Consider the following 22,011-nt stretch of genomic DNA (forward strand, 5'->3'; position numbering starts at 1 on the left):
GGTGTGATGTAAAGGAGGAGAACAAAGTCCACAACAACCTGCTCTGGTGCCTAATCTAATCAGTGTTTAAACAGGCTGGAACCCGCTTACTGTACCCTGAAACAATATCCCATGGGACCCTCAGCATTTATTTACCCTCTTCAGTTAGGCTGCTTTCACACTGCAGCGGGAGCGGCGTCGGCGGTAAAGTGCCGCTATTTTTAGCAGCGCTTTACTGTCGTTTTAGCGGCGGTGTGCGGGCGCTAGCGGGGTGGTTTTAACCCCCGCTAGCGGCCAAAAAGGGGTTAAACCCGCCGGCAAAGCGCCGCTGTAGCGGCGCTTTGGCGGCGGTATTGCCGCGGTGTCCCATTGATTTCAATGGGTAGGAGCGGTGAATACACCGCTCCTTCACCGCTGCAAAGATGCGGCTAGCAGGACTTTTTTCACCGTCCTGCCAGCGCATCGCTCCTGTGTGAAAGCCCTCCGGCTTTCACACTGGAGTTAAAGGGGCCGGTTTTTTTCAGGCGTTACACAGGCGCTATTTTTAGCGCTGTAACGCCTGAATACCGCCCCAGTGTGAAAGCAGCCTTAGGCTTGAATGAATGGATGAATCTTCAAGTACTGGGCTCCCCTGCAAGCAGACAACTGCCTTGGACCTGTAGAGCACCCAGCCTAGGCGAGTCACCTGTGTGCCAGGTCCAGTATAGTCCCATTAACATGTTGATTTGGGGTTTAATTAGGCCCCACAGCATAAAACCAGGGGGCACAGATTTAGAGAACTGACGCCCTCTGCCACAGTGACTTGGTGCAGTACGTAATTCTTGATAAAAGATTCCTGATCTTATGCTCCCTCCTACAGAAATGCTTCCATCACACACACGCCAATACTGAGGATTACACAGTGGGAGTGACATTTTTGCCCATTCTTCTGTGCAAAATAGCTCAAACTCAGAATGGACGGCGAGCCTCTGAATAGCAATTTTCAAGTCTTGCCACAGATTCTTAATTGGATTTAGGGCTGGACTTTGACTGGGCCATTCTAACACATGAATATGCTTTGAGCTAAACCATTTCAATTGTATCTCTGGCTGCATGTTTGGGGTTGTTGTCCTGCTGGAAGGTTAACCTCTACTCCAGTCTTTTGCAGATTAACAAGTTTTCTTCTAACATTGCCCTGTATTTGGCTCCATCCATCTTCTCATCAACTATGACCAACTTCCATGGGGGGTGGCGATTTCAAGGTGAAATCGCCACCCCCCATGGAAGTTAGTTTTCCACCACACAGTATTTTGCTTTTAGGCCAAAAAGTTCAAATTTTGGCCTCATCTGACCACTGCACCTTCTTCCACATGAGTTAACATGGGCCTCTTGGCCGCTTCTCTAATTAATGCTCTCCTCGCCCAACCTTGCCAGGTTTTCAGTTTTGCCATACTCTTTCCATTTTTGGATGATGGATTGAACAGTGCTCCGTGAGATGTTCAAAGAATGGGATTTATTTTTTATTTTTTTATAACTTAACCCTGCTTTAAACATCTCCACAACGTTATCCTTGGCCTGTCTGGTGTTTTCCTTGGCCTTTGTTTACTAAACTTCTCTAACAAACCTTTTAGTACTCCACAAAACAGCTGTATTTACTAATTAGGTGACTTCTGAGGGCAATTGGTTCCACTAGATTTTAGTTAAGGGTAATTAGGGTAAAGGGGGCTGAATACAAATGCACGCCACACTTTTCTGATATTTGTAAAAAGGTTTGAAAAACATTTATCATTTTCCTTCCACTTCACAATTATGTGCCACTCTGTGTTGGTCTATGACATAAAATCCCACTAAAATACATTTCCGTTTTTGGTTGTAACATGACAAAATGTGGAAAATGTCAAGGGGTACGAATACTTTTTCAAGGCACTGTACATATTCCATGGTACATGTCTGCCTGCAAGCAGTGATACCTGTACTGACAATGCCTCCTGAAACTTCTCCACTCAGCAACCCTGTAGTTCAGAAGGCAGAGGCTCTGTGGAATGTGAGACAAAGCAGGACACATACAGGCCATATTGAATGTCACAGAATTCAAGGAAATAAACATGTGGGATTCTACAAACACTAAGCTCTGCAAATTCAAAGTTCATTAGGATTAATAGTAGACTCGAAAGATTAAATACAATGTGGAAATTCCGACAATTTCACATTTTGAGCATAGAATCACTTGGAGTCATCTATGACTGGCCCAACCAAGATGGTTGAAGATTCTGGACCTAGAAAGAATAAGAATCTGATGATGGCAACAGTGGAAGGGAGAGGAGAAGAGGGACGGTACTGCAAACATGTCCAGGTTAAAAGGCACTCAGTGAGAAAAGTGTGCCATCATTCAACAGTTAAATATGAGAGCCTGGAAGTAAGGCTTAAGCTAAATTTGGAAAATAAGCATCCAAGAACTCTATATGATTACATGTGCATGATAGACTAACTGTACACATTAAACACCAAGTTTAACACACACTGGAGGTCTACAATTGAAAGTTTATTTGTTCAAATACACCAAAGGAGCTGCAAGCACTTTGACAAATATACAGAAAAACGTACATTAATGTTATGGCATACACTCAGGTCAGATTTTTCCAATGTATCTGTACTTTTGAAAAACAAAAAAAATATACAGTGACTGATTAGCAGGTGCATTTTTTTAAAAATAACTCCAAATGGTATCCGTCATGCCAGCTTATCACTACAACTAAAATGTACAAAGTAGGTGCAAAGGGAGATAAAGGCCTTGCAAGTTACCCTTTACTGGTTGAACAGTTCAGTAGGAAACATGACTTACAAATACAGCAGGCAAACTGACTAATGGACTGATTGTAATTATGGACCGCAGTCTCAAATTGTGCTAAATGCTTAGTCAACAGTATGGCACATTTTGGTCCGTGATGGGTTTCTTAGCCTATTTTGAAATATAAACTGGCAAAATGCAAATAATATTTCTTCAATGGGCAGGTCAGTGTGATGTAAAAGCAGGATCCAAATTTTTAAAATTAAAACATTTTGGTTTTCTTTTGTTGGTTTCCATGTCTATATACAGACACATTTATCTGGTTTAAATGCCAAATATATTTGCACAGATGAAGGCAATGTGTTAACAATTGCTTATAGGAAATAGTCAGGAGTGCGTCGCGTAACATGTGGCTCTCCACGTCGAGGAGCTGGGTCAAACTGAAGGCTGTAGGAAAATAAGAGAGAACTCAATGAAAATAATCCCTGCCATGGCATTACAAGTAATTGAACGCTACAATTAAAATTTTCACATACAGTAAAACCTTGGTTTGAGAGCGTTACCTAGACCATTCTCACCGCCATTGACGTTGTCCCTTCTACGATGCGCTCCAAGCCTCACTTTCAGATCGCTCTACTGCAAGGGAGTCTTCCCCATCCCGATTGCAGACTGACAGCAGTGAGAGTCAGGAGGTGAGGAGGACTGTCTACGTGGACAGCTTTACCCCGCATGCCTGCATACTCAGATGTGCCTCCTAATCATTAACCATGTTGCTAAATGCTGTACCTTCATTAAATGTAATCATATTGCTACACTTAGAGGTACCCCTTTTCTTTTTTTATACTCTCTAGCTCCTGCTGGATTATTTTCCTAATCCCCTTGTGGAGGCTGCCATTTGTGGATGGACAGTTTATGGCTACACAACCTATCGCATTGCTATAATCATTTTATATTGACTATAAACTGACGGACTTATGAATAAATGGTTGTGAAACAAATCATCTGAGTTTCCATTATTTATGGGGAAATTCGCTTTGATATACAAGTGCTTTCGATTATAAACATGCTTCCAGAACAAATTATGCTCACAATCCAAGGTTTTGCTGTAACTGTAAAAGGACATGCAGTAAAAAAATAAATTCTACTCTAAATGCATAGGGGTCAGGTTCACCAAGTAGCATGAGTTATTTCAACAGAGTTCTAAAGCCAAACTTTTTTTTTTTTTTAAACCTTTCAACACATTGAGGGTGTCAGAACCTTTTAAGCATTTTATTGCCGTCTCGTTAGCATTAATGTACTTATTTTGTATTTGTCTATCTGGTACATAGGGGAGCTGGAATTTAACCACTTCCCGACCAGCGCATGACGATGTACGTCGACAGAATGGCACGGGCAGGCATATTGGCGTACAGGCACGTCCAATATTCAATGCCGCCCTGCCATCGGGAACGCGCTGCCGGCAGCGCGCTCCCGCGCTGGTCGGGACCCCGTGAGTCCGGTCGCGGGACCCGCAGACTCGATCGCCGCGGGCATCCCCGTGATCGTCTCGCGGAGCGGCCGAATGGAGGGAATGCTGTGTAAACATTTCTCCATTCTGCCTAGCAACTAGTGACGCTGATCTCTGCTCCATGTGATTGGAGCAGAGATCAGTGTTCACTAAATGAAAGCCCAACCCCCCCCCCCCCACAGTTAGTAACACACCCCTAGGAACACTTAACCCCTACACTGCCACCCACTGGTTAACCCTTTCACTGCCAGTGTCATTTACACAGGAATCACTGCATTTATATAGCAGTGATTACTGTATAAATGACAATGGTCCCAAAAATGTGTCAAAAATGTCCGATGGGTCCCCCACAATGTCGCAGTCACAATAAAAATCGCTGATCGCCGCCATTACTAGTAAAAAATAAAAAAATAAAATAAAAATGCTATAAAACTATCCCTATTTTGTAAACGCTATAACTTTTGCGCAAACCAATCAATCGCTTATTGCGATTTTTTTTACCAAAAATATGTAGAAGAATACGTATCGGCCTAAACTGAGGGAAAAAAAATGTTTTTTTATATATTTTTGGGGGATATTTATTATAACAAAAAGTAAAAAATAATGTGTTTTTTTCAAAATTGTCGCTCTATTTTTGGTTATAGCGCAAAAAATAAAAACCGCAGGGGTGATCAAATACCACCAAAAGAAAGCTCTATTTGTGGGGAAAAAAAGGACGTAAATTTTGTTTGGGAGCCACGTCGCACGACCGCGCAATTGTCAGTTAAAGCGACGCAGTGCCGAATCGCAAAAAGGGGTCTGGTCTTTGACCAGCAAATCGGTCCGGTCTGCAAGTGGTTAAAAAGGGGGGGGGGGGGGTGAAAAAAAAGGGAAATTAGCCAGGCGTGGAGCAATCTTCCCCATTCCCTCACTGGGCACATCAAATTTACATACATTTTTAAGGATTCCCCACAATGGCTGACCAATCCTCTAATTCTCTTAAACAACTCTTCCTCTCCTTTATTTAGGGGTCTAAGCCACCTAGATTCAAATACACCACTCTGACCAGGCCTGTGAACAGTGGGGGTTTGGCTCTCCCTGATTGCCACAAATATTTCTTGGCCACTCATCTTGTAATCGCCCATTAGTGGTTGCAGCCAGGCCTGACCAATTCTGCAACGGTGTTGGAGGCGGCTATAGTGGGGTCTCTGGGGGCCTTGAAGGGGTTGCTATTCAGGGGGCCAAAAACACCTCACAGCCTCACCCCTTCCATGCGTACCACTATGCGGGCATGGAAGGTGGATGAGGCGTTGAGGGCACCCCAGCCGAACTCCTGGTCTCATCACACCCCCCTCTGTGGCTGAACCCTAACCTATCACAGTTCAATTCCATGCCGGATCCACAAGCCTGGACCAAAACACAAAATGCTGACCCTTGAGCATGTTATCACCAATGGAAAGCTCACTCCCTTTCATGTATTGTGTACCAAATTTAATGTACCTGCATGGGCCCATTTCAGGTATCTTCAAATCGCTCATGCCTACACAGGTGTCAGTTCTTAGGCCAACCAATTATATTGGAATATTCAAAGCTCGGGTGAAGACTTGGAGAAACCCGCATCTCATATCTACGGGTCCCTGCTGGTTGCTGCCATCCCCGAGCTGTCCTCCCTCTGCAGGAAATGGGTGGGGGACATACCGGGGCTGAATGAGGATGACTGGAGGGAGATTTGGGATTTTCCATTGTACTCTCTGGTCTCAGCCAGGGACAAACTGGTACAATACAAAATGCTCAGAGCTAGAAAAATACTAGTATCCTGTTATTGTACTATGCACGCAAGGCCATAACAATGAACTGGAATCAATCTCCCCCTCTGTCAGATTCTGGAAAAACCTAGTGAACGCCAGTTTATCCCTTTAAAAGCCATCTACTCATGCAGGGGTTGCTCACAAAAATATGAAAAGGGTATGGACCAGTTGGCTGGATGATAATACCACGGCAACTGATGCAGTAACCAACTCCTAGATTAACATTATGGCTACAGTATGTTAGTATATTGACCCAATTACTCTGTCACATTATCGTGTCATTACAATATTGAGCACAGATTCTCCTGAACTAAGCCTCTCCCCACATTGGGGTATAGATAAGCAAGGTTGTTTATGTTGTATAGTCTGCCCTGTTGCTGCGTCAGAGGTAGTTTGTTTGATGTGCGCTGTTGCCGCATCAGAGAATCTGCCCCTTCGTGGGCAATTTTATATGCTAATGAAAAAAAAAAATATTTTGAAAAAAAAAAAAAAAAAAAAAAAAAAGTGAAATTAGCCTTTACCCATTTCTATCCAAATTGGGAAAATGGCTTTAAATATTCTATAAGCAACATTTCCCTTAGCTTTGCAGTGAATGTTTGATAAAGCCATACCAGAGCAAAGAAACATGCAAAGGCTGCTATATGTACAAATGAGTAAAAAAAATACTTAAATGCCAACTACATATACCCCATTTACAGATTATGTATTAAGAATGTTTCTACTTTTCTAACCAAAATGTAAGGTACTTACAAGGAGTATTTAAGGGTATCATCCAGTTCCATAATAGCTGCTTGATTTCCACAACGATAACAGTAATTAGGTGCACTGAAAATGGTAACCACATTTCTGTCATGGCACCAGTTATAACCCTAGAAAAAAAAAAATGAAAAATGTAACATCTGCATTGATTTTTATATAACACACACACACACACACACACACACACACACACACACACACACACACACACACACACACACACCTAATAAAAGAATGTCTATACATTGTCAAAAGTTTACATTATACTAAAATTTATGGAAAGTCTGAGAAAAGCACTCTGCCTTCTACCTTGACCTGCCATGGTACAGCTTTGTGAATGGGGAAAAAAAAAACACACGAAACTCCTCCATTGTGTCAGAGGCAGGACAGGCTGGAGGTGCTCACTGTGGACTGTAATAGCAGTGCTCTTGGCAAAGAGGCAAAATATTTTCATGACTCCCAACCGACTTGGTCCAAGTCACTGCTCTCGTTATACAATGGTATATCATTCAAATGTACCCAGACCAGAACATAAACACACAGAAACAGAAGAGATGGCAACTTATATTTTGTTCCAAATAAACCACTGTAATACGAGCCTTACCTCCATGACCAGCTGATGAGCTCTTGACACCAAAGTGAGGCCATTGGCGTGATTAAAAGTTTCAGAGATATCTTGTCCAAAAGTGTAGCCAGCACCTCTTGGAGAAATACCCCATCCACCACGATCATCAGGATCGGACCACAAAAGATCACACATAGGGCCCTGGAACACATGAAGAGATGTTTTTGATAGCACATTGATAATTACGACAGGACATTCATGCCTTTTGGAACAAAATTATAGCCTAGGTCAGTGATGGCGAACCTTGGCACCCCAGATGTTTTGGAACTAAATTTCCCATGATGCTCGTGCATTTTGCAGTGTAGTTGAGCATCATGGCAAATGTAGTTCCAAAACATCTGGGGTGTGCCAAGGTTCGCCATCACTGGCCTAGGTTATATTTCTGAACAATCTAAAAAAAAATAAAAAAAAGTTTACAAAGGATTCAGGGCTTAACATTGAGAAAACTGAGTAACAGAAGGGACCATGATTAATGATGGAGACGGAAAGAACAGAAAAAGCTACACTAAACATAAAAGGACTGTAAAGCTGAGCTATGCAGGCAAAAGTTGTTTAACTGTGTCAAACAAGAACACATTTTTTTGCAGCTCATGGAGTTTACCCTTATTAAGATAGTCCAGCAGGACAGTTTAGTTTAAGTTTGTGCCTCTCCTGTCTAACAGAGTGGCCAAGTGAAAGCCCTTGTACACACGGTCGGAGATTCCGACGGAATGTGTCCGATTGGACCGTTTTGTCGGATATTCCGACTGTGTGTGGTCTACATTGGACTGTTTCCGACGGACCAAGTTTTCCAACTTGTTGGAAAATTTTTCCGACAAAATGCTACGATCGAACATACTCTGATCATGTGTAGAGAATTCCGATCGGACAAAGTGCCACGCATGCTCAGATCAAATGCCTACACCAAAGCCATTGGCTACTAGCCAGAGCGTAGTCCCGTCGTAACGAAATAACGTCATCACGTCGGATTTTCCGACAACTTTGACCGTGTGTATGCAACAGTTTCGGACAAAATCCGTCAGACAAAATGCCGACGGATTTGGTTGTCGGAATCTCCGACCGTGTGTACAAGGGCAAAGACTGATCAGTTTAGCAAGCAATAAGAAGTCATCAAAACAGAGTGGAGGGACCAGTGTCCTATACTCCTAGATAAGAATTGCGACTTGTAAATTCCCTATCTTGTTCATACAGTACAGGAGGACTTATATTCATTCACAGACCATGGGATGTACCCAAGCATGTGATGGGAAAGGGTGGAACTTAAGGGCGTAGGCCTGGAAATGGGTAGTCTGATCAACCTGGTAAGGGTGGAGAGGAAATCCGGATATCCCTCTGTGAGGACCTCAAGGTAGAACAAAAAAGGGTCTCAAGTCTTGCAAAAAGAGGGCACTGCTGCCAAGTAAACTCTGAAATCCCTAACCACATCCAAAATATCTATGGCAATTTTCCTCATGTTTTGGTGCAGGATAGAGAGAAAGCAGCACATCACTGAGGTGGGGGGGGGGGGGGGGGGGGGAATAGACCTTAGGTGAAAAGTTTTGGTTTTAAAACCACCTTACCATTGTGCAAAACAAGAAAAGGCTCTTTACCAAAGGAATACCTTTAACCAGTTCAAAGAGACTGAAGAGCAGAGAGCACCAAGTTGAAATTCCAAGGTGACACAGAAGATCAAATTGGAGGAATTATAGGAGCCTACTTGATGCAGAAAAGTTGTAGGATTGTGAGGCAAGAGTTTTCTGTAAGAAGTAGAGAAGGCAGAAACATATTTCCTGGTCAGATAGAGTAGTCCTTACGGATAAGCCTTCTGTCCACACACCATGAAAAGGCAGCATTCCATGTGTGATACGTTTTGTGGGCAATGGATTTTCTTGCTCGATTTAAAGAGCTACCCCTATCCTTTAAGATTTGGGTTTCAATGTGCCATTAAAGCCAGTGACCGAGAAGCAGGATGGAACAGGGGGCCTTGGGTCAGCAAGTCTGGTCTCATGAGACATTACAAGACCTGACAATCACAGGCATGACTGGATTTGTAGTTTCACCACAGCTGGAGGGCGGAGGTTTCCTACCCCTGGCTTAGAGGGTACCTAGTCTTGGACACAAACGTGTTCAGTTTGTCAAACTTGAAGTTCAGAATGTCTACATATGGTTTTCACCATCCTCGATTTAGAAAGATTTCAAGGCACGGAGACAACTCTTCCAGGTCTAGGTATTAGCCTAGAAAGTCTGTCCATGAGCGTAGTAGGCTTGTTTCTTTTAGTACTGCCAAGCTTATGGTGCCCTATTTATGTAGGCCACTGCTGTGGCATTGACTGACCGTAGTTGGATTGGGTGACCTTTTAAAAAGGGAGGTTCAATGTTGTAAAGACAATCTAATCGCCCTTCGAGCTAGAATGATGGAGAATTTCAACTCCTGCATGTACTATGTCCACTGGACAGTCAGGGAGTGGACGCCATTCCACCCTGTAAGGCTCACATCTGTAATTACCGTATTAAAGTCCTGTGAAGGAATGACTTTGCAAACCCAAAAGGCAGGATTGTAACTCCACCATGCCATGGAGAGCCATGTTTGACCAGACAGAATAATGGGTGAGCCAAGGATTGAATTTAACTATTCCAGGTCTTGAAAAAGGTTGGACTGAAGGAGTCTGGAGCAAAACTTGGCAAAGGCAAGTCCCTCGAAGGAGGTCACCATGAGGCCCAGAACCCTCATGTAGAAGCGCATTGAAGGTTGTCGTCATCATGACCTGAGGGTCTGGGAACTTTACCTTAGGGAGGAAGATATTGGTTGGGCTGGGCCCAAGATTAACCCAGGTACCCAAGACAGTAAGGGCTGGAGAGCAGGCTTTGAAAAGTTGAAAGTCACAGCTATACTGCACACACCAAAAAGCCGGAAAACCCACAATTTGAATTATACAATTTAAAATACTCGCATTTAGAAAAATCCCATAAATACATTATCCTAAACTTGGTCCGTTTTCCATCCAACATTCTAAAGTTTTGCAAGTGACTGTAAAATATACTTGTGACGTCACCAAAATACCTCATGTGGAACTTCTTGTAAGCGATCCAGAGCACGGATGTGATCCAATGTATCAATAGATGGGGAGAGCCCTCCATGAAGACAGAAGATCTGAAATGAAATCCATTGTAAGCTTATTTTAAAATATGACACATTTGCGGTTTATTTAAATCAAACCAGCACTTCAATTTCTGTTTCAGACAGCTGCTCCTTCTCCTCTCCCCCGGGTCCTCCTCCGTGCTTATAAGGTTCCCCCGCTAAGTCCTCCTCTGCTCCCCCCTGTCCCAGATCTGTCAGGAAGGAGAGCGGAGGAAAGAGCTGGTAAATCTGTTATTTACCGGCTCTTTTCTGAATACATAGAGTCAGTGATCACCGACTGTCCATTCATAACTGAGCATTGTAAACTGTTTACGATGCTTCAGTTTATGAATGGCGAGGAGCCTCTGTCTCCTGTCCATTCATCTTTAGTGCAGCTGAGGCTACAGAGAGACTGCGGGGGGGGGGGGGGGGGGGGGGGATCTGTATTCAGTCCCTTTCTCTGTCTCAAAGGGGAGATGTCAGGGGTCTATTTAGACCCCTGATATCTCATCAAAAGCCACCCTTTCCAACAGTGTGTAAAAAAATAAAAATAAAAAAAAATAATAAAAAAAAAAAGTTTTAAAAAATAAATATTTAAAAAACACAGACACTGTCCACCCCACAACTAAAAAAATAAATAAAAAAAAGCCTTGTAAAAAAATAAAAATAAAATAAAAGAAACTACCGACATAGTACATGCCTCATCAGTGCTACTGTCACAGGACATTAAAAATAAAATAGGTAATCGGTATCGCAGAGTATTTTAAAAAATAAAAAACAAATTATCAGTTACTTGTCTTAAAGTGGTATTGGTGCAACCCTATTAGTCACTGAATAAAAATGAATCAATTATAAAATCCCGAAGGCATTATAAGCTGGTTGTTTTTAACCTTCCTACAGATTAGTCTGATAGCACCCACACTAGTGTGGGAAGTGGAAGGCGTTCTCAAGAACCTTGCAGAAAACTCTGCATAAAAAAAAAAAAAAAAAACTAAGCTCCATTTAGAAAATGGAAAGAAAAAAAAAAAAAAAAAAAAGGCTGGCCAGACATCTTAGGGTATCTGCAAAGCCATATCTTTCCCTAAATAATGATAAAAAAAAAAAAAAAAGAAGCACACATACACCATTTCTAAATCACTTGACAAGCACAACTGAATATATACTATGAATCACGCAATACAGTCTTGATGTGGCCCAGGTAACTGTTATACACACACCAGACAACAGTTAATTTTGCCAATCAGAAACTGGACACTGCCAGTATTTCTACCCCGGCCTTTCTAGTATATTCTGCAGACACTATCAGTACTGTTCAAAAAGGGAGATCACATGTTTTTTGCAAAACAAAATCTTGCATTCTGTAATTTGCTGCAGGAGAATAACTTCCGTTAAATCGTTCCATAAAATACAAGTAAAACGGTTGTGGATCTGAACTTTTTTTTTTTTTTACTTCATTCACATGAACTTTTACCAACTATGTTTTACTTCATAAATCTGATAAAGTACCATTTTTTAAAATCCCATTCCTTTTATACTTGAAGGTATCCTGCTAGGACAGCACTGCAAATGACCCAACCCTACAATCTAGTCTGGGTACACTTACCTAGGCCAGTCTAACACACAATCAGCACAGAGGGACAAATCCAACAAAGCAAGCATTCTCTGGAATAAATTCAACAGCCAGTGTCTTGTTCCATGCAAGCCATTTCCCAACGCAACCATTTTTTTTCAGTGTGCCAAGCAAGAACATACGTGGACATTTGTCTTTGCTAGTAAAGCCTAGCCCGTGCAAACCTCAACTGATAATGCTTCAAGCAGCTATTAACACCCTTCAGGTCCTGTCCTGGAACGCTGAAAACAAATCTTAATGGATAATTGATTTTAAAACAAAAATTTTTCCTATTCCCAGGGACAGTAAGCATTTTTGCTAAGAAAAAATCTTAGGCTGCATTCACACCTGAGCAATGTGATGTGTTGTGCTTCTCACAACAGCCCATTGACAAAGTGAACTGCAATCGGCTCACATAATTTGTAATAAAACCATCTTTGCCATTCTGAAACTTCCCTCCAACCACTTTGCATATTTTACATATACTGTTATTCTGTACTTGCCAAATATGCTGCAGAAATCTCCCTCCAAGTTTGGCTGCAGCTGCCTGTTCAATTCCTGTATCTACACAGAGGCACGCCTCCAGCTCTGCAGCTTTCATTGGCCCTCTAGGGACTCATCCCACTCCCTTCCTTGCAAACGCTCAGGAGAGAGAGAGAGCTGTGAGTGATGTCATAAGCCTAGGCTAATGACCAGACTAGAAACAGGAAATGGGCTGTATAATGTATTTACTTGCAGAAAAAGAAAATGTTTTATTATCCAAAGTTGAAACAAGGGCAGATTTATTAGATGGAAAGTTGAAGAAAAAAAAATGACTGAAGGTCCGCTTTAAAGTAGAAGTTCAGCCTCTAAATCTACTGGCAGTCACGCTCCAAGATTAATCTAATCCTGAAAAATAAAAATAAAATTAAATTAAATCGCTATACATACTTTTTGTCAGCCAAATCAGTCTGGTCTTCAGTGGCGGATTCTGTGTGGAAGAGAAAGAAGTGACATCACCCCATTGACTATGGGGCATCCGTTGTCTCCCCACTCTCCTGCACACTCCTACACAGAGAAGCCATCACTGACAACTCAACATGGGACCGGACCAGATAGGCTTCAGAAAAGCAATGTAAATCGATTTTTGCTTTACAGGGTTAGATAGATTAGGCTTGGAATACGGCTGCCAGTAGATTTAGAGAGAATTCATTTTAGGCTGAACTTCTACTTTAAGTATAATTTTTGCACCAAGCCAAGCTTGTTTGGCGACGGGCATTGTGTGGAAACTGCAACAAAACAACTACCGTATATACTCGAGTATAGGCCGACCCGAATATAAGCCGAGGCCCCCAATTTACCCCCAAAAAAACTGGAAAACTTATTGACTCGTGTATAAGCCGAGGGTGAGACATGGCTGTCCATCCCTGTGTGTCCGTCCATCCCTGTGTGTGTGTCCGTCCATCCATCCATCCATCCCTGTGTGTGTGTCCGTCCATCCATCCATCCATCCCTGTGTGTGTGTCCGTCCATCCATCCATCCCTGTGTGTGTGTCCATCCATCCATCCCTGTGTGTGTGTCTATCCATCCATCCATCCATCCATCCCTGTGTGTGTGTCCATCCATCCATCCATCCCTGTGTGTGTGTCCATCCATCCATCCATCCATCCCTGTGTGTGTGTCCATCCATCCATCCATCCCTGTGTGTGTGTCCATCCATCCATCCATCCCTGTGTGTGTGTGTCCGTGCAGCCTTGTGTGTGTGTCCGTGCAGCCTTGTGTGTGTGTGTCCGTGCAGCCTTGTGTGACTACGACTAATGTGCACTGCTTGCTCCAATCAAAAAGATATGGGGGAAAGGAAAGATTTGGCATTACAAGGAAGCAAAACCCACAGTGAGAAACTATTTCATGAAAAAATAGATCACCGGCCATTATGTAGGGGATTTGTATGGATTATTATTGGAGAATAAGGACATAGTTTATAGTTTGTTTGTTTTTGAATCTACAATGCCAATTAGTATGTGTAGAAATCCTGTATGGACTTGCTGCACTTTAAAGCTTACCAGTGTTTATGAAATCATTTTACACTTATACCAGTCACACAATACAATGCACACAGAGGTTGATCAATTAACTTCTAAAACAGCCCTTACTTTTCTTAATCGCTATCAGCAAAATAATTAAGGAGAACTTGACGGGAGGATCCCTTTTCTTACCTTTATACTGCTCCTTGCACAGAGCTCTGCTAGACTAATACCCACAAAGTCAATTCCCGAGCCGCCGTCCCGAGCCGCCGTCCCGAGCCGCCGTCCCGAGCCGCCGTCCCGAGCCGCCGTCCCGAGCCTCCGCCGTCCCGAGCCGCCGTCCCGAGCCGTCGTCCCGAGCCTCCTCCGTCCCGAGCCGTCGTCCCGAGCCTCCTCCGTCCTTCCAGGATCGCCGCTCTTCTCGGCGGCCATTGTAAAATTCAAAAGCCGCGCCTCCTCCTTCGCCTGTGATAGGCGGAACACTGAATTTCCCAGCAGCCTGTGTTCCGCCTATCACGGACGTCGTATCATCCTCGTCCGTAGTACGAGGATGAGAAGATGCCCGTGATAGGCGGAACACAGGCTGCTGGGAAATTCAGTGTTCCGCCTATCACAGGCGAAGGCGGAGCCGGAGGCGCGGCTTTTGAATCAGAATGGCCGCTGTCTGTCTGCTCGACACGCTGATCGAGCGGGCAGACAGCGATGACTCGAGTATAAGCCGAGGGGGGCACTTTCAGCCTCAAAAAAGAGGCTGAAAATCTCGGCTTATACTCGAGTATATACGGTAAAATAATAAAAAGATGGCACCACAACGATGTGCGTTTTTCACACATTACAAAATCAGGGGGCAGAAAGTAGTGTTTCTTTCAGCCTTTTTATGTTGTTTAAAAGGAGATGTCCAACCAAAGCTAGTTTTGGCTGTACTTCTCTGGATCACAGGAGTGCAATTCGTTTAGCACTCATGGGACCAGTTTTTGTTTCTGCTCTCGGTTGAGATCACGGATATCAGTCCAGGCGCTGTATCATCCCTATAATGGAAGTCTGGATCCACCAGGTGCCTGGACTGACAACTGAGCCTCTCAGCGAGCCTGAGATGTCCGCTCCGCCCCCTCCACAGCTCAGCAATCCAAAGAGTGAGGAAGGAGAGGAGCAGAGAGCTGTGACTGACAATCTAGAGCTCTCTGCTCAGGGAGCTGTGAAAACCAAGTGATCAGTGGTGTACGATTGCTCGATTTTCAGTGCAGAAGTGTCGGGGGACCAATGCTGCATCCACTGAGGCAAGTATAATTTAAAAAAAAAAAAAAAAACCCACCTTACTTCTCTTTTAAAGTGGAAGTAAACCCTTCTATCGTTTTCAGTCAAGGAAGCTGCCATCTTGGCCTCTAATGATTCTTTAACTGCCATGATGCTGCACATGTGATCAGTTATGAAACCAGCCATTGGATGGTTTGAAAGCACAACCAATATGAAAGTTTGCATTTCCAGCATGCCGGGAACGCAAGTGTTTTTTGAAACTGGGTTTACTACCGCTTTAAGTGTGAATGCAGCCTTACCACAGATTTCTTAGCCTGGGCATTTAGTGCCAATTCACACTGGCTCACAGAGCACAATACATGCGATTTTCAGCTCAGTCACTGCAGGCAAAAATGGTGTTTGCCATCTGCATGGGGGTGGGGGGGGGGTGTCGTTAGGATTACACTGACACCCAAAGCAGATTGCACACCTATTGCGTTATGGTGTGAACAGACCCTTAGAGTTGTCAACACAAGTTCAAGCAAGTGTACACTCTGCCTTTGTTTACAATTCAGTTTCCTTGCAGCATAAAATGTAAAACAGCAACACGTCAGACCAAGATAAAGTAAAGTATAAGATGGGCATTACAGATACGCGTTTTGATTTCCTGAACTGCCTTTCTGGGACAACGACAGGCTTAGCTAAAACTGTGCAGGAGTGGTCTTCTCCCAGAATTTTGGGATATATCACTATAGTGATTACATGAGTGCAGTATAGACATTACCATTTTTTTGGCTTCAGGTTGAAGACATTGCAACATACAGGTATGTGTGAAGGTTTTCATTTATCCAGAACATGGTACAACTAGCAATCGTTAGTCCATTTAAATGAACTTGTGTTGTAATGGCGAATGGGTCTTAACACATGAACTAAAAAATTTAAAAAAACTGAATGTACAGGTTCACTAAAGCTTGTACGATTTTATTTTGACCCACGTATTGTCCTCACCGCTGAAACCTTAACTAGGTGTTACTCCCTTATATAAGCTCAAGGCCCACAGCTTAGACCAATGCAAGTTTGCATACGTCATCTGTGGGACTGCTGTGGAAGCAGAAATTTACTGTAGTGTTGACCACGGCCTTTTGGGTCCCCTGCCTAATATTAGCCACAGGTGCTTGATCACTAGGCATGGCCACCAACAACAGACAGCCCTGCATTTTTCTCATGCATGCAAAGCGTGCTCTGATTGAACGAGAAGAGGCAGGGAGGTGACAAGACAATCTCCACCTCATCCAGAGAAACTTTGCATTTATTGAGAAAATGCATTTTGTAAATGGTGGGATACAGGACTCTACAAACCATAGGGATCACTATAGTAGTGGTGACTAGCACAAAGATTCTCTGCTTCCATACCAGTCCTCTCAGTATATCATATACATACACTGTTTCAAGCTAAACCCAAGTATCTCAAGTCCCAAAAGGCAAAACTGTGCATTTGTATGTATAATGGAGGATGGAGGCGCCTCACAGGGTACTAGAAACCATATATTTTGTTTCCATGCAAGCATGTTATAACCACTTAAAGACCAAAGCAAAGGCCCTAGAGAATAAATTGGTGGATTTTTGTAATTTTTTTGTCACACGGGATGTGTGCAGTGGTATATTAAACCCATTTTTTGTGTGTGGAAAAAAAAACTATTTTAATGCAAAAAACTACATAACCCAATTTCTGGCAAAATATAAAGAGGATGTTACGATAAGTAAATAAGATACCAAACATGTCACCCTTAAAAAATGTGCTATCCAACACTTTGAAAAGTGTTAGAATTACGGCCCATGATCCGACGCTCACGTGATATCACGTGGGGCGATTGTGGTTTGCATGGGGGGGGGGGGGGGCGCGACGTTTGCATTGGTCTTCAAAGGTAGGTGATGGTGGCACTTTTAACTTATTTTTATTTAATTTCTTTACACTGTTAGTTAATTTCCTTCTTTACCATTTTTTTTTGCTGTCACAAGGAATGTGAACATCCCCTTGTGACAGCAATAGGCATGTCACAGGTTCTCTTTATGGAGATATCTTGGATCTATAAGCCCCCAAATCCCTCCTCTGCACTTAAAAGCTTTTGACAACACCAAGACTGGTGAAAGGAAATGCTTTTGATTTTTTTGAAAATGGCACCGTTTAGTTAGCCGCCAAGATTGCTTTTACAAGAGTTATAACCACTTGAAGTCCAGTGATGTGCAGGTACATAGCTGGTTGGCAAGTAGATAAAAATCCAAAACCTGGAGCTCACCTTTAACACTGAATTTCTAGAACTTCAGATATGTGCAAAGTCAGTGAAAATTAAGTATTAACGTCAGGTTAGGTCAGACAACTAGCAATTAAGATTTATATTTCTCTAAGGAAATTTTTTTTTAAACAAGCCACAACAGGTTCAAGCATTCCAAGAAGAAAAAAAAAACAGGGTAGGTTAGGAATTGACCGCTTTCAAGCAACAGGATTGCTTTTATTAGTTAACTAAATCTGAAGAACTGCTGCAACATAAAAATGTATTAAATTTTGTAAAAAAAAAAAAAAAAAAAAAAAAATCTAAGAAAAAACAAAATATTAAAAAAATATATATTTTTTTTAACATACCTGTCCATCAACTAAAGCCGTCAATGGTAAGTAGTCAAATAGATCTGTAAAATATTTCCATACATTTGCATTTCCATACTTTCGTAGGCACTCATCATAAAAACCATAAACTTGAGTGATTTGTCGAGACTCATGATTTCCTCTCAATATTGTGATGCGCTCTGGGTAACGAACCTAAAGAAAAAGATATAGGTTTTCAGAATATAAAGTAAAATGTTCCACGTTTGACCTTAAGAATATCAATGTGAAACAAGACCTACTATGAAGTCAGAAATTGTAAAGTAGAAAAGTTTAAAGCATGCTACATATTGGACACATTTAAAGTGACACTAAATGACGATCTTATGCTCCAAAAAAATTTCACACACATCCATTACTTAGGCCCCTTTCACACGATAGACTGTTCGGATCCGCCTGTTTTTCAGGCAGATCCAAGTGGGTCACTCATTGACTTATAAGGGTGGGCGAATGTCAGCAGAGATGTGTCTCGCCAACACCCGATGAAAACAGATGGCGATACATTCGCCATCTGTCCAGCTGATCGGATGGGATGCCATTTTCTTCTGATCTTCCCATAGAGACCAACAGGGCTCTAACAGGTCTATCCCTGCACAGTGAGAAGAGACGGACCTGTCATCGGCTGGCTCAGCGGATCAATCTCCTGTCCCATGTGAAAGGAGCCTTAATAACCCTGTAATTTTTTGATTTGTTTCTTACTGTTATTTTTCAGCCCCCTGTGTGATCTGACCTGTGAGGGCCTGGGTGGAGGGGCTCCAGACTATCCACATACTGTGGCAAGGCAGGCAGCTGCACAAAAAAAAAAAAAAAAAAAAAAAAAAAAAAAAAAAAAAACACACACATACCTGTACGTGACTTTGTGCATGCGGTGTAGGGGCGTGCCGTCGGAGCTGCGCTACCACTGTGATTGGACACAGCGGGAGCCAATCAGCATGTTCGGCGGCTGCGATAGCCACCACGACCCACCGATTTTTCACACAAGACAGGGAGCAGCGGTGTGCCTATGTAAACAAGGCACACCGCTGATCTGTCAGCAAGGAAGAGATTTTCTGTTTCAGCCCAGCTAAAACTCCATCTCCGTTTTACTCCAGTGTAAACCACCCCCCGCCCTCCCGCAGTTAGAAAGCACATCCCTAGGAAACGTGTAGCCCCTTTGATCTCCACATGAATTAACCCCCTTCCCTGCCGGTGTATTTTATATAGGGATCAGTGCCTTTTTTAGCACTGGTCATTCTATTGGTGTCAGTGGTCCCCAAAAAGTGTCACTTAGGGTAACAGATTTGTCCGCCAAAATGTTGCATTCCCGCTAAAAATCACTGCTCTCCGCCATTACTTGTAAAAATAAATAAAAATACCACGCGATAACTTTTGCGCAAACGCTTATTGGGATTTTTTTTTTTACCAAAAATATTTATCAGAATACATATTGGCAAACTGAAAGAAATTTGATTTTTTTTTGGGAATGTTTTATAGCAGAAAGGAATATTGTTTTTTAGTTAAAATATCTTTTTTGTTTACAGTGAAAAAAAAAAAAAAAAAAAAAACAACAACCAAACTGCAGAGGTGATCAAATACCACCAAAACAAAGCTTCGTTTGGGGTGGGTTGACCCTTGTAAAACCTAAACATTTGAGTACAAGCCCCGAAATCATTCCTACAAGGGAACTGAATAGTCTCTCCTGAATAGTGAAGTTACTACAAGGCAGAGTAAAGGACCCACAATATCCGAGAAGCAGGTTTGACTGCTTAAAAGCAGAGGATGCAGGAACCGAAGGAACGCTAGAAGGCCACTTGACATCTACCTACTTGTAGATGTGGGGATCCCCTCCACTGCGAGGAGGACTTGGTGCCAGACTTGTCTGGCTTACCAAGGAACAGAATTAAGTGGAGGACAAAAAATAAAATAAAAAAAAAGGCGTCTAGCTACTCTCCAAATAGTCCAACAAGCAAAATCCTTTTCAGATGATTCAGAGGCAATTTCCACAGACCAGTTCCACAGCCTGCATATTTGAACAGACATAAAATCAGGCAGCATTTTGTACAAGGAGTCCAAACATCTTGGGAGAAATACACTTTGGCCAGTCTTCATAGAGAACATCCCGTACCAATGGGTGGACCAAAAAGGACTTAATCAGCCATTTAGATTATGGAAAATAGAAAAGTATTTTATGGCGAGAACAAAAAATCCTATGTAATTCACCGACCAACACACCTCTCTTAGCCATTGGGTCGTTATGCCCACCACTAAGAGAATACTAGGCATTGTTTTACAACACTCGGAAATCATTAGTTCTGCCCAGGGGGAGGCCCCTTGGGCAACAACCCTCCAGCCTGCCATGCAATCATCAGTACGTCAACAAGCAGTATAACGTAAAGAGAAAAAGGAAGGGGGGGGGGGTGCTGCGTCGGTCGGTGAATTACAGAGAAAAGGATTTCACGGCGAGAACAAAAAAAAAAAAAAAAAAAAATAAAAACTATTTTCTCTTATATTCAACCAACCGACACCGCTCCTCTTAGCCATTGGGACATCCCCAAGCAGTGCCAAACAAGGGGTGGGAAAACAGCATAGAAACTTCATCCACCATGGCAAGTGGTAACTAGTGAACCCAAAAAAATAAAATAAAATAAAAATTATATAAAAACAGTGCGTGGAAGAATCCACCACAAAACCAGGGTACCCACAACTGCACCAAAAACTGCGGAATGTAATGCAAAAGCACATTAACTTAACAGTACTGCGTTATCGAAAAAACAGGAAAAAATAAAATATATTGCATATTCAATTGCAACTATACGGCCGCCTGCAAAACTTTGCAGCCAAAACAGGCATCAGCCAATGCACGGACGTCTACCTTGTAGAACTTGGCAAGTGTGGACAGACGACCAGGTCGCCATTTTACACACCTGAGCGACAGACGCTTGGTGTCGGAAGGCCCAAGACGTCCCGATTGCCCTTCTGGAGTGGGCCATGACCAGAAAGGGGGGCACTTGCCTCTTCAAGGCATAGGCTTGCACTACAATCTGTCTGATCTACCTGGAAATGGTGACGACATGCCTTTCTTTGGACCAGCCACCGAAACAAAACGGTGAGTCTGACTTCCGAAAGGGAGCCGTGGCAGACAAATACACCTTAAGAGCCTGAACCACGTCCACAGCGTGAAGGGCCACTTCCCTAGGGTGTTTCGGCTTAGGACACCGAGATGGTAACACAAAGTCCTCATTGATATGAAACCACTTTCGGCAGAGAAGACGGTTGCGTACGCAACACCCTTATTCTTGTGGACAACCAGATACGGCGACTTGCAGGACAAAGCTGCCAGTTTCCGAAACCCTCCTGGCCGATGTGATGGCCACTAGAAAGACCACTTTCTAGGAAAGAGCCAACAGTGGAATCTCCAGGATATTTTCAAACGGCGGTTTTTGAAGCGCCGATAAACACCAGGTTCAAATCCCACGGGGGTAATGGTGGACGCACCGGAGGGACTAAATGTCACACCCCCTGAACAAAGGTACTCACTAATGAGACGCCGGGGGGGTGGGGGGTCTCGCTGAAAGAAAGACAGCTAAGGCTGAAATTTGCCCCTTAATGCTGCTTAACGCCATTTCTGGTCTACTCCTTGCTGAAGAAATAGCAGGATCCTGGATATAGAAAAGGAGCACGGATGCCATCCTCCTTTCTCCTCACACATTGGGATGTAAGCCTTCCAGGTACAATGATATATCTTCCAAAAAGATTTCCGCATCCTCAACATAGTTGGGATCACAGAGTCTGACAGACCCCGGTTCCGCAACACCTGGATCTCCATAGCCATACCGTTAAAGCCAGCGATGGTAAAGCAGGAGGGAGAATTGGATCCTGAGACAGAAGGTCCTCTTGTAACGGCAGCCGCCATGGGGCGTCCGCCACCAGGCGCACTAGGTCTGCGTACCAAGGACGCTGAGGACAATCTGAGGCAATCAGTATTGCGGTGATCCCCTCGACATCC

The 22,011-nt window shown here is 43.1% G+C and overlaps 1 protein-coding gene across 1 annotated transcript in view; it reads right to left on the minus strand.

Annotated features, from left to right (window-relative positions):
• Positions 1-2,479: 2,479 nt before the first annotated feature.
• Positions 2,480-22,011, minus strand: part of PPP2CB (protein phosphatase 2 catalytic subunit beta) — a 50,960-nt gene continuing 31,428 nt past the window's right edge. The window contains exons 3-7 of the mRNA XM_077476230.1: positions 18,009-18,182; positions 10,465-10,554; positions 7,404-7,565; positions 6,791-6,909; positions 2,480-3,193 (exon numbers count right to left, since the gene is read on the minus strand). Of these exons, the coding sequence (XP_077332356.1) occupies positions 3,121-3,193; positions 6,791-6,909; positions 7,404-7,565; positions 10,465-10,554; positions 18,009-18,182 (618 nt within the window). The 3' untranslated portion in view covers positions 2,480-3,120. The remainder of the gene's footprint in view (positions 3,194-6,790; positions 6,910-7,403; positions 7,566-10,464; positions 10,555-18,008; positions 18,183-22,011) is intronic.

The sequence above is a fragment of the Lithobates pipiens genome, unplaced genomic scaffold (genome assembly GCF_037356315.1).
Source record: "Lithobates pipiens isolate NorthernLeopardFrog02 unplaced genomic scaffold, aLitPip1_a1.2 Scaffold_13, whole genome shotgun sequence".
NCBI classification, from domain to species: Eukaryota; Metazoa; Chordata; class Amphibia; order Anura; family Ranidae; genus Lithobates; species Lithobates pipiens.